The following is an 11,193-nucleotide window of genomic DNA, read 5'->3' on the forward strand; positions in this document are numbered from 1 at the left end:
TTAACAACAGTACTTTATGTTCAACTGAACACTTCTAGACAAAGCCTGTGTCTTTTAACCAGGAGCCGCAGAGCTCTAAGAAATGAAAATCCAAGACGTTGCTTTGAGACAGTACCAAACCTGCAAGGATCTCTTCTTCTGGAAATCCTCAATGGACATGGAAAAGAAATTAGTTACCAACATCTCCACAGGCTGAAGTCGTGAGAGTGACAGAAGGAGGTGACAACGGAAAGGATCAGTACGAGTACAGAGGTGCCGGTGTAGGAATGTGATCGAGGAGGGGACTGACTTACAACTTGCCCGCTGGGTACTTTTATAATTGCTGCTAAAATGACTCTAGGGTTTAGGATTAAAAACCAGGAGTAAGTCATTAGCAGGCACTATGCTTCATAAACTAGTTTGTGCTGAAGTCTTTGCATCAACATTATTTGACAACATGCTAATTAAGGCTATTAGCACACACTTGGGCATAATTATTCAGCACGATATGTAGGTATTTAGCAGGGTTGTTTCATTTGAACGTGGGAGTCAGGCAGCTAAATCCCCTTGCATTACCAAGTATTTATGGCATGACAACAGCGTAGGAGACTTTGATTCATGCTCCAGAGTTGCCTGGGTACGTTTTTGGAAGGGGAGCTGTGATTTCAGAGCCAATGTTCCACTGGAGGAAAACAGCAGGTCCTCCACAGCTACGCAGTCCCAGTGACCAAAGACCTTTTTTTTTTTTCTTCACTCGTAGTCAAATGTTTAAATCTACCCTTCCCTTCAGCCACAAGCTCCAGAAAACAGAACAAAATCGGTTGTGTGTTTTTTTTTTTTCCTTCCCCCTGAGGAGTAAGCTTTCTTGCAAGAAATATCTGTCTGAAAGCACAGTTTAAAGTTGCAAATCAAAGGTCTGGACGGGAATCCAAAGCCTTTGCATTAGTAGCAAAGGCAGGAGCTGTTCCCAGATCCTGATGCGACAGGCTCTGCACTCCAACCAGTATCGCTCCTCTGAAATCCCAGACGAGCACACCTATGCCGTGGCGGGCGGCGCGAACACCCCTCGCGGAGCTCACCTAGAGCTGGCTTTCATGTTGCTAGTTCAAGCACCGATAAACAGCACAATTTGCAAACGCATGGAGTTCAAAGGGGCTCGTAAGGAACCAGACTCTGAGAAAATATACGGACATGCAGCCTGGAGCTGAGCGCCGTGCTGCTGCACGTACCCACGCTTGGCTCGAGCTGCAATCACACCTTTTGACTGAGCGTAGGCATGTTCTGCCACTGAAAAATTTGGCTTTCCCCTCTAAGGCAAACCCTGGCACTGACGCTTTCAGGTATTCAGCCTTGGGGGAGGTATCTGGCAGCTCCTTGCTTTGCTGTAGGTGAGCACAAAGGCAAAAAACCCAACAAAACCCAAACCGCATTCAGTTCTAGGAAGAGAACAGAGCGCTGGTTAATTGACTGCCTTTGGGTTAGCCAAAGTTCAGTTAAATAAGATTGTGCTGCAAAGCTCTGTAGAGGTCTCCCGCGTTTGCTTCACAGCATCAAACTTCATTAGGAGCTGCTGGGCAAAGGCAAGCACTGTAAATGTCACCCGAGAAGAAGCCGTAACCCAACGGTAAGGTTGGTTGTCCATGACAGCTCCCCAGTCTGAGTTCATTTAAACTAGCACAAGGTCTGCGGTAAACCTTGCTGGAGGTCAATTTAATTTTGAAGGAAACTCATCTTCAGGGGACATTTTGACAAAGCATTCATTACCCGAAAGAACCCCACGTAGATGTCCTCCTAGACCATATGGGCACTAGGTTTGGCTAAATCATTCCTATTAAAGAAAGGCAAGTGGTTCTGCCTTCTCTGATTGTCAGACATATCTACAGGGACTTCATCTAGGCTTTATAGATTTAAAGTCAAAAACTGCATGCGTATCTATTCAACAGATATATTCACAGTCAACAACTAGCCTGGAATTTAAACAAAAAGAAGTACAGGCAGCAAGTCATTCATCAGATAGGTGCTGACCTGTCTGGGTGCAACCCTTGGCTCCCCTCAGTCCGCGGGCACTCTGGGTTGGCGTCAGCGGGGCCAGGACTGCAACCTCTGAGGGCACCAACCTTAGGGACCAAGGACTAAAAAGATGGTGCAATTGAGGCATTTGGGTGATGGCCAAAGAGAAGGGCAAGAGGAGACCACACTGCCTGGAGCACAGGCAGGAGAGTGCATCAGAGAATTCACTAATGGAAATGGGAAAAGGAAAATATACTATAGAAAAGCTATCAACAAGAAGCTGCACCTCATTTGAAAAGGACACTCCAACCTGGAGATAAATCTGAAGGTAGTTCATGCCATATACTTCATAAGTTTGCGGAAAAAAAATCAAGCGTTTTCAAGCAGTGTTTTTTAAGCAGCCTTTTCTTGCTTGCCTCCTGGATTCCCAGATGATGCATAACGCAGTTGCTCTAACAAATCTTTTTACTACTTGGGAGCTGGGCGCAACCTGAATTACACCGATTGCGCTGCAAAATTGGAAGGGGTCTAAAACCATTTAAATAGTCGATACGTGAATCTGTGTTGCAAGTTTCTTTTTAAAGGGTGTCTTTCCCCAAGTCTTTAAGCTTCAAATAGTAACTCCTGACAAACTGTCATGATGCAACTCTAGGTACAACGGTAAAGCAATGCCTAGCCTGATTAAAGGTCTCGGTCTTCATCTCTATTTTGTACCTGGGTAATCCTAGAGCCTGGTAGGGCGGAAGTCAACACAGATGAAACCAAAGATAAACACAAATGAAAACCCAGCTTTTTTCATTGACCTTTTATTCTTCTGTTCTTCCCTTATCTTCCTACAGTGCAGCAGACCTGCCAGGTATCTCCCAGGTTTTTTGGGAGGAAGTTTGGTGTCAGCTCAGAAGTAGGCAGCGGTATTCATCAGCTCATCCTACGCCGTGCCAGCTAAGAGAGCTGCACCGACGAGAGCAAACACTGGTAGCTGCGGGCGAGATCCCCAGCCACACAAACCAGCACCTCCTCATCTGCATCTGCGAGCGCTGGAAAGCTACACGTGTTTAAAATTCATGGGTACGTCTAACACGGGTTTTGGTAACTGAGCCTATGCAATGTAGGTAGACAAAGGGGCTAAAGAGAAGGTTTTCAGAAAAGGGGATGGCAGGACGCCTACTCATCTCTATTTGTTAACGGAGACTACAGCAGGGTTTATAGAATTTGGTTGATCCATAAAGTTTCTCCTTTCCCAGTGATTCAATGGTAACAGTAGTGTCTCAATGAAGTTCTTCCGTACTGTAATCACATGTCACCCAACATTTCTCTTTCTTTTTTTTTTTTAAAAAAAAACTAAACCACTGGGAAGGAGGGAACTGTTCCAAGTTCCTCCCTGTCGTTGGGGACACTCAGATAAAGACACACACACAGGAAAGCTTGGCAATTTAAGCTTAAAATACGAACCTACATTGGCCATTACAAGTTAAATTAAGTGGTGCTGGAAGCAATACTCTTTAAGACATGAGAACAATCATTTTTAAAGGTCAGCACTAAAGCGTAACCAACTCGCTTTTCTTGGCAGAACAAACATATGATTTGAGGTTCAGATAATTACATTGCTCTGCACAGGAGAGAATAAATGCCTTCATCAGAAATGAAAAATACTTTAAATGCAGAACATCAGAATAATTTGTGGAACCATTTTTACAGGAGATCAGAGGCTGGATAATTGGAGCTATGCAAATTAATGGCCTAACCTGAGAAGTCTTATTCAAGTGTGCAGAACAGTGTATGCAGAAGTATTCATTAAAGTCAAGGGGGCAACCTGTGCTAGCAAGGGCAAGTTCAAGGACTAGCTTTCTTTTATATGCTAGTAGGAAGGAAAATTAAATGTCATGCTTCAGGACATAAACCTGATTGCTTGAAGAAGTCAGGAAGGGCACTGTTTTCACTTTCATGTGGAGTAACGCACATCATGTTTGAGAGGTGTATTATGTTGTCCTTTCCCTATACCTTTGAAGTCTCAGGTACTGGTCGCTAAGAGAGACAGGAAAATACATTATACGTAAAACCAAGAATTTCCAGCTGTCTGATCCTAACTCTGTCCACAGAAAGCATTAGCGTTTTCTATATAAAATCCTGAACGTGAAAGTGATGAACAATTCCTTTGTCTGTTGGACAATAATTGATCTCTTAAGAGACGCATTCGTGTCTAGAATGACCACGGTTGGCTTCATTAGAGCCATTGAATGAGGTTGGTTTTTTCCAGCCCCCTCACAAAACGATCACAACAATTCAAATCTTAATTCCTCTGAAATCCAAAGCACATAATCATGTTCGGATCAGTCTCTAAAGCAGCCACTTATCAAACAGATGGATTTTCCTAACGCAAAAGAAGCCTGATGCGCTTCAGCACTGCTTGCTTTGAAAAATACCCAAGACTTTAATTTCCTGCCTTTCAAAGAATAGTTCAATCCTAGTGATTAAGCTTTAGTATCCACCTCCAAAAACGCAATCTCTGACACACCACGGACAACTTCAAGAAAACATTAGCAATGTAACTCGCACACACATGCTCAGCAGCTGAAATGCCTGCCTTTCCTCTGTGCTTACATGTCCATAACAGTAGGCTCTTTTTTCCTGCCACTGTTGAGTAGATAGTGATGGTTAATTAAACAAGTCCTCCATCTTTTACACGAGGTGAAGGACTAATTATAGGACTAGTATAAAGGTCTCACGTTTTATGCTTTGCACCTTTATTAGTGCCAGTAAATGCCCGACACTTCCTTCTTTGACAGCATTTTATTCCGTTTTTCCTCCTCCATTCACCTAGAATAAATGTAGAGAACTGCACGAGACACAAGGCAACTGAAAAAATCAAGCCCTTGGAGTCTTCACATGGATAAACGCCATGAAAAGAATATTTTACAGGTGAACTACACTAAGCATGCTTCATATCATTGCACTGGATCATGCAGTACTATATAAAAGCAATGTGATATTCCATCTTTTATTTTAAGCTACTTTTTTCTTTTTTAAACCCTGCCTCCAAGGAAAAGAAATCATAACATTGTAACAACGTCTTTTCAAAGTAGCACAGTTCTCAAAATCTGCATTCCTGCCATTACCTGTAATTTTAAATGAAATTTAGAGGCACATATCTGAGTCAAATGTATACCCTCTGGTAGGAAACGTTATTGTATGTTCAAAGTCTTGCATATGATTGACAAGGCAACTTAAATACCGAAGGAGGAGAAGGGAAGAAAGAGAAGGAATGAATAATCTCTTAAAGCAGGGCCAGGCTTCCTTGTTTTTAAAGCATCAAGGTTTGGGTCCAAGGGTATTAGATGCTCAAGTTTCATCTGGTTTGACCGTGAGCCAGGGGACTACCCTACTTTGCATCCTTGGCAAAAGTCAAAAGCTAGATAACTGGTTGCATTAGGAATGCAGTTTTCCTGAAATTCAGGGTTTCACTATGAACAACAAATAGGGACTTAAAGGGTTGATTTGCAAAAACGAGATACTGCTTGGGCTTTTACAGAACTGATCGCACATGCCTCCCACCCTGCAGCCAGTAGCTGAAGAACAAAGTCGTATTTAATGTATCACTATTACTATACCAGCAGTATCTGAAAATAAACCCGATTCACAGTGCTGATTTAATGATGCAAAAAGTGTGGGTTAAATAAGAATAAATGGATAAGTGAAAGAGAAACAAAATCATGAGTTGCTCTTATTTGGGCGTTCTGTGTTTGTTTTTTTTCCCTTCCTTTTCCCAAGGCACGCATTACAGTGCAAAATGTTCATTCACAAAATAGAGCTTGACATTTGGGGAAGAAGGCGGACTTCAGAATAAGTCTGCCTAATCACCCAACATAGAACCTGAAAAGTTGCACATAAATTAACTTTCATCTGTTCCTAAGGCTACTGAATAGACAGAAAGGATTTTGGTGGAAAAAAGTCAGTTGTCAGGATTCAGGAAGAACAATTATTTTTGCCTTCAATCTTTGTGGGGAGATTAACACCTTTTTTGCACTTCTGGTTTTCGCTAGACGAACGCAGAATTGCACACATAATTTTCGTTCGAGATGAAGACTGAACAGGTAAGAAAACACCCTTCGGTCTGTTTGTCTGTTCAAGACAACCTGAAATAATCAACTCATCTCATTTTTCCTAACCTATGGGCACAGACTCCTGGGCAGAGACTGTGTTACAGAAGGAGGGGTAGGCTGGCACAGAGCCTGGAGCGGATAACTTATGGCATGAGATTGCACAGGGACTGGAGAAGGTGCAGAAAATACAGCCAACAGATACTGCATTTGGCATGGGGTTCTTTTTCAATAACATTGCCTCTCTCTGCCTTGCACCTAAATCAGCTTTGTCCGAGCATATGACTCATGCTTTTTTTCCTGGAGATACATAATTGAAGTACTGTGCTAGGTTCCTGTTGATTTTTGCAGGTTATCTTCTGGTTGGACCGTAGGGTGTTTGTCCCTCTGTGGAAGGGACAAGCAGGACAACAGGGCATAAGACAACTGAATTTTATCCTTGAAGAAGATGGGATGTCATGAAGTCCCCAAACGCAGCTGAGACACAGACCCAAACAGATGGCTTTGCAAGGACAAGGCAGAAAAGCACAACATAAGGCAAAATGGTAACCACAGCCCCACCGCTTCAGCCTCCAGTACCCCAAAAACGTTACCTGTTGTGAACCTTGGCTTAGTGGGTGGCTCCTGTACGGACATCGGGAAGGTGGCCGAAGCAGGCGAGGACTGTGCACGGGACAGAGGCCGATGCCCTCCGAAAGAGACGGGCATGCCAGCTGCCTCCAGCGATGCCTGGTAGTTTCTCAGCTGGTGAATACGTTGCTGCTCCAACAGAAGGGCTTGCTGTGGGGGAAAAGAAGGGAGTAGTTGCTGAAAGTCTGCGCAGCGCCTTCTTAAAAGGGGTTTTGAGGATTTTTAAGGTTTGCAGGCTTGGACTCCTTTTCCTGATAAATGAGTAAATGAAGATGTGCCCATTTCTAGAGCACAGCCGGGCAAGCACAGCACCTTCAAACCAGAGCCCTGAAGCCGGTGCACACTGGCAGGGTCATTAGCAGAAGCAGCTCCTTCCTCCTCCCCGGGACTGGCCACGTCTTCCTCCTCCCATGCTCCCAGGTTGCTGCACTGGTGCGTTTAACAGTGCAATGCACAAGACCACGGAACGAGTCCGGCTCAGCTGGATCCCAGGCAGGAGAAGGAGTTTTCAACCGAGCTGGTTCTCTGCACAGCCACACCATCAGCCGGACAGGCTCTTGGTCAGAAGGGACGGTTCTTCGGGCTTGCCACGCTCCCAACCACAGCCTAACGAAGTTCCCATTTCCTCTATTTATTCCCTCTCCTCTTTCAGGTCGAGTAATTACAAAGGACATAATATTTTAAAAGACTCCTCAGGTGTGACCGTCCATTCAGGATTAGGGCGGGGAGGGTTGCACTTTCAGAGGAATGGTATCACTGTGGTCCATCATTAGCAGCATGTTACATTTAATTTATTTATTTCCTAAGGCAACGAGGCTCAGACGCGACTGTATAAATCAGCTAACACTTTGAACAAGCATGGTTGGCAATGGCATTGATCCTTCAAGGCAGCGCTGTTAGGAAGACAACGTTGCTCAGTGAGGAACCGAAAATGTAGTCTCTGAGCAACAACAGCCAGCGACATTCATGGGGACACGCGAGTCAGCTCCGCAGTGCTAGGAAGACGGTAGCGAGATGTAAATGACTACACGGAGCAACCAGTTTGCACCTGATTCATAGACATTGCAACTGCAAATCTGGCACGAATCCGCTTTCCCTAGCCAAGGGCTGTGGGTTTACTCAGAGCGCTACACCCTGGCATGGCTACAGCAATCTGCTCTTGGCTGCAGGTCCCGTGCGGGGGTTATGCACGGCTGTAGGTACAGTCAGATGCTGAGCGCTAAGGGCTGTAAAGATGAGCAGAGCATTGATGCCTTAAGAGAATCGTAACCTTCTCACCTTCATTACTGCTACCACAACAGGCGGCCTTTGGAAGACTGCCATGTAAATTGGGAAGATTATGCTATGCTATGTTGTTATTGGATTTATCACTTGCAATCCACAAGCCTCCGGTGTCTACCCTCAAAAGTGAGCACAGCTGGGGTCTCTAGGATCTCTAGTTCTGAAGAAGGAATCTCCTCCAATGAACCTCGTCCTTTATTCCCTTATCCAGCCCTTCTCTGGAGCAGTCAGTTTGTTTTAAAACATAAAACCAAAATAAAACCCTTGGCTAGTACTGAGTGCTCAAAAAAGTTAAGACGTACTTTGTCTTCCCAACGAAACAAAGGGAAAGTGGCTCAGTGGCTGAAAACACATTGACTGCGTTTCGTGCAGGTGATCCAGATTCTCCTCCCTGGGACTTCCGAGATGACACGGTGACTCCAGGGAAGGATGGCACTGATTTTACCTGTAGGTTTCTTTATATAGCAAATCCTCAAGAGCTGGTTCTACCCTAGCTTCTCCCCCTTAGGGTAGTAGAAGGTGACTACCAAGAACCAAACCATCTTCTACAAAGAACCAAGTCCCAAACTCGGTATTTTGTAAGCTCACCTGACGGAAGAGCAGCTCCTGCTCAGCCTGCCGCTGCCCAGACTCCAGCTCTTGCTGCGGCTCTGCCTCCTCCTCATCACTCTCGATAGGTTCTTGCTTCACTTGTACCATGTTGGCCAGCCCTGGGGCCTCCTTTTGGCTTGCGACCCTGTCGCTGTATGGCTCCTCCAAAAGGGCTTGGTGTTCCCGTAACTCTTCTTCTGTCTCCTCAGGGTGGCTTTCATGCTGGCGAGCTGGTTCATTGGGTTTTGATATAATCTGAAAACAACCCAGAAGTTAACCGATAAATAAAATGTAACTCATGGCAGGTAAAGTTCACTCTGTCCTCCTCAAAGAACCATCTTCATGAACAGCGCAATTGTGAATTATAGCTTTTTATCTTATAAACTAGGTCCAAACCAATCGCTCAAGGGAAAGGTCAGGGCAACCTTGGCATTAAGCTATGAAATCCTGTGTCCCAAGTAATGACGGCGTCTTCGCTTTCCACTTGATGTTCCCTTGGAAGAAATAAGTCTCTTCTGCCTACACACCTACGGATGCTACTTCATTCACAAACCCACAGAGGAGAAGCATAACAACCACCGATACATTTGGCAATGAAGTTCTGGAAAAAAGTAAGAGAGACACAAGCCCCCTAAGAGGGTTTCCGCTACCTTGTTTGCCCAGCTTCTTCTTGAATCACCCCCTGAATTTTATCTATAAAGTGAGAGGCTGTCATAGAGATTTCTCCCAAACTTGCAGTCTTGTGAAGGTAGCTAAGAGGAAACCGAGGACGCTCAACTTAGAAGCAAACCGCAAGAAGAGCATCATTCTAACCAGAGCTTCCCAGCTACAGGTAGTGAAATTCTCTGAAAGTAGCTGCTAAAACAGAAGGAACAATATAATTTTCACTATAATTCACACAGGCTCAGACTTCTTGAAAGTTCATTGGCGAGATAAAATTCACAGTTCTCCATCTCACACGGTTTATGATTTTTATTTGGAACAAAAAAAAAAAAAAAGTGAGCTGTTTTTAAATCCAGTATAGGTAAATAAATCCATTTCCTTCCTTCAAAAGAGCTCAGGCTGTACTTGTTCCATAGGCTTATAAAGAAACTGCTGAACTCTGAAAGTTGTCAGGGCAGAGCTTTAATAAGGATTAGGTCATTGGTATGAAAAGCAATATTGATTTTAAATTTAATAAAGCTAAATCAAAACATGGTTATTGAACACATGCAGAAGGAGTTACTACTTGTAAGTAACTTGCTCTTTGAAGAACAGTGGCTCAAACCTGAAACGAAGCCTTTTTCCCCCAAATGTAAGAAGAGAGGCTCCGCCATATAACTTAAGCGAACCTATACAAAGGAGATTTAGGCAGACAAAGGCAATATGAAGGATTCATTGCCTGCATGTATCACAGCAAGAAGTTGCTCATAACTACAGCAGAGGATTTCAAACAACTGGGGCTCAAAATTTTTAACACTGGAGCGCTGCAAGGACCAGGACGCAGGGCCACGGCTTTCTAGTGCTTGGTGGATGACCGCCTTTTGGATGTCTCGGTTCCTGAGAGAAGCAGAACATGTAGAAGGACATTACCTTGCCTAGAAGCTTAAGGCAAGACCCTATGGGGTTCACGTGGTCCCCCCAGTACAGATGAGGGTGTAACTCTTAGTGACAAAAGCCAATATTTTGGTACTGATTGACAACTGGCTGCTGTTGGCAAGAGGGTTTTGATTTCTACAACTGTGGGACTGTCTTTTAGAGTCAACAGTTTCTTGGAAGAGATGGGATCCACTTAACTAAACAGGGACAAAGTACCTTTGCCAACAGGCTGGCCAAGGTTGAGCTTTAAACTAGTCAGATCTTTAAACCAGAAACAACAGGGGAGGGAGTGGTTCCTCAACAGGCAGCTAGGAAGTTAGGGACAGAGTAGGCAGGCCAAGGGCCTGGGGTGGTGTGAGCAGAAAGGCCACGGCATCAACAAAAAAGAGCTGAGGTGGCATCCCTTTGAGGGCAGGCATGTAAAGGAGGAGGTGGCTGCAGAATAGCCTGATGGGGAAGGTCTCAAGCCTGTCCTGGGGAACCACAGAATGGTTTGGTTGGAAGGGACCTTAAAGATCACCTCGTTCCACCCCCCTGCCATGGGCAGGGACACCTCCCACCAGACCAGGTTGCTCACAGCCCCATCCAACCTGACCTTGAACACTTCCAGGGATGGGGCATCCACAAATTCTCGGGCCAACCCCTGTCACTGCCTCACCACCCTCACTGTGAAGAATTTCTTCCTAATATCTCATCTAACCCTTCCCGCTGACTTTAAAGCACTTGCCCCTTGTCCTACCACTCCATGCCCTTGTAAAAAGTCCCTCCTCAGCTTTCTTGTAGGTCCCTTGGGTGCCTTGTAGGCACGCTTGGGTGCCTCTCTGAAATGCCCCTACACTACCGCACGCAGCATGGGGACCAAACAGGACGATCGGGAGTCTGTGTGCAGTTACAGGACTATGACCTCCCTGGGATCATGGAGACGTGGTGGGGTAGCTCACATGACTGGAGTGCTGCGATGGAGGGATACAGGTTTTTTTAGGAAGGACAGGCTGGGATGGTGATGAGGGGAAGTCGTCCTTTATGT

The 11,193-nt window shown here is 45.0% G+C and overlaps 1 protein-coding gene across 1 annotated transcript in view; it reads right to left on the reverse strand.

Moving 5' to 3' along the window:
- The window catches only part of HDAC4 (histone deacetylase 4), a gene marked incomplete at its 5' end in the record, with an annotated part of 137,889 nt that overhangs the window by 26,289 nt on the left and 100,407 nt on the right, over positions 1-11,193 (reverse strand). The window contains 2 exons of the mRNA XM_009699947.1: positions 6,680-6,866; positions 8,586-8,843. Coding sequence (XP_009698249.1) covers positions 6,680-6,866; positions 8,586-8,843 — 445 coding nt within the window. The remainder of the gene's footprint in view (positions 1-6,679; positions 6,867-8,585; positions 8,844-11,193) is intronic.

The sequence above is a fragment of the Cariama cristata genome, unplaced genomic scaffold (assembly GCF_000690535.1).
Source record: "Cariama cristata isolate BGI_N322 unplaced genomic scaffold, ASM69053v1 scaffold9295, whole genome shotgun sequence".
Classification (NCBI taxonomy): Eukaryota; Metazoa; Chordata; class Aves; order Cariamiformes; family Cariamidae; genus Cariama; species Cariama cristata.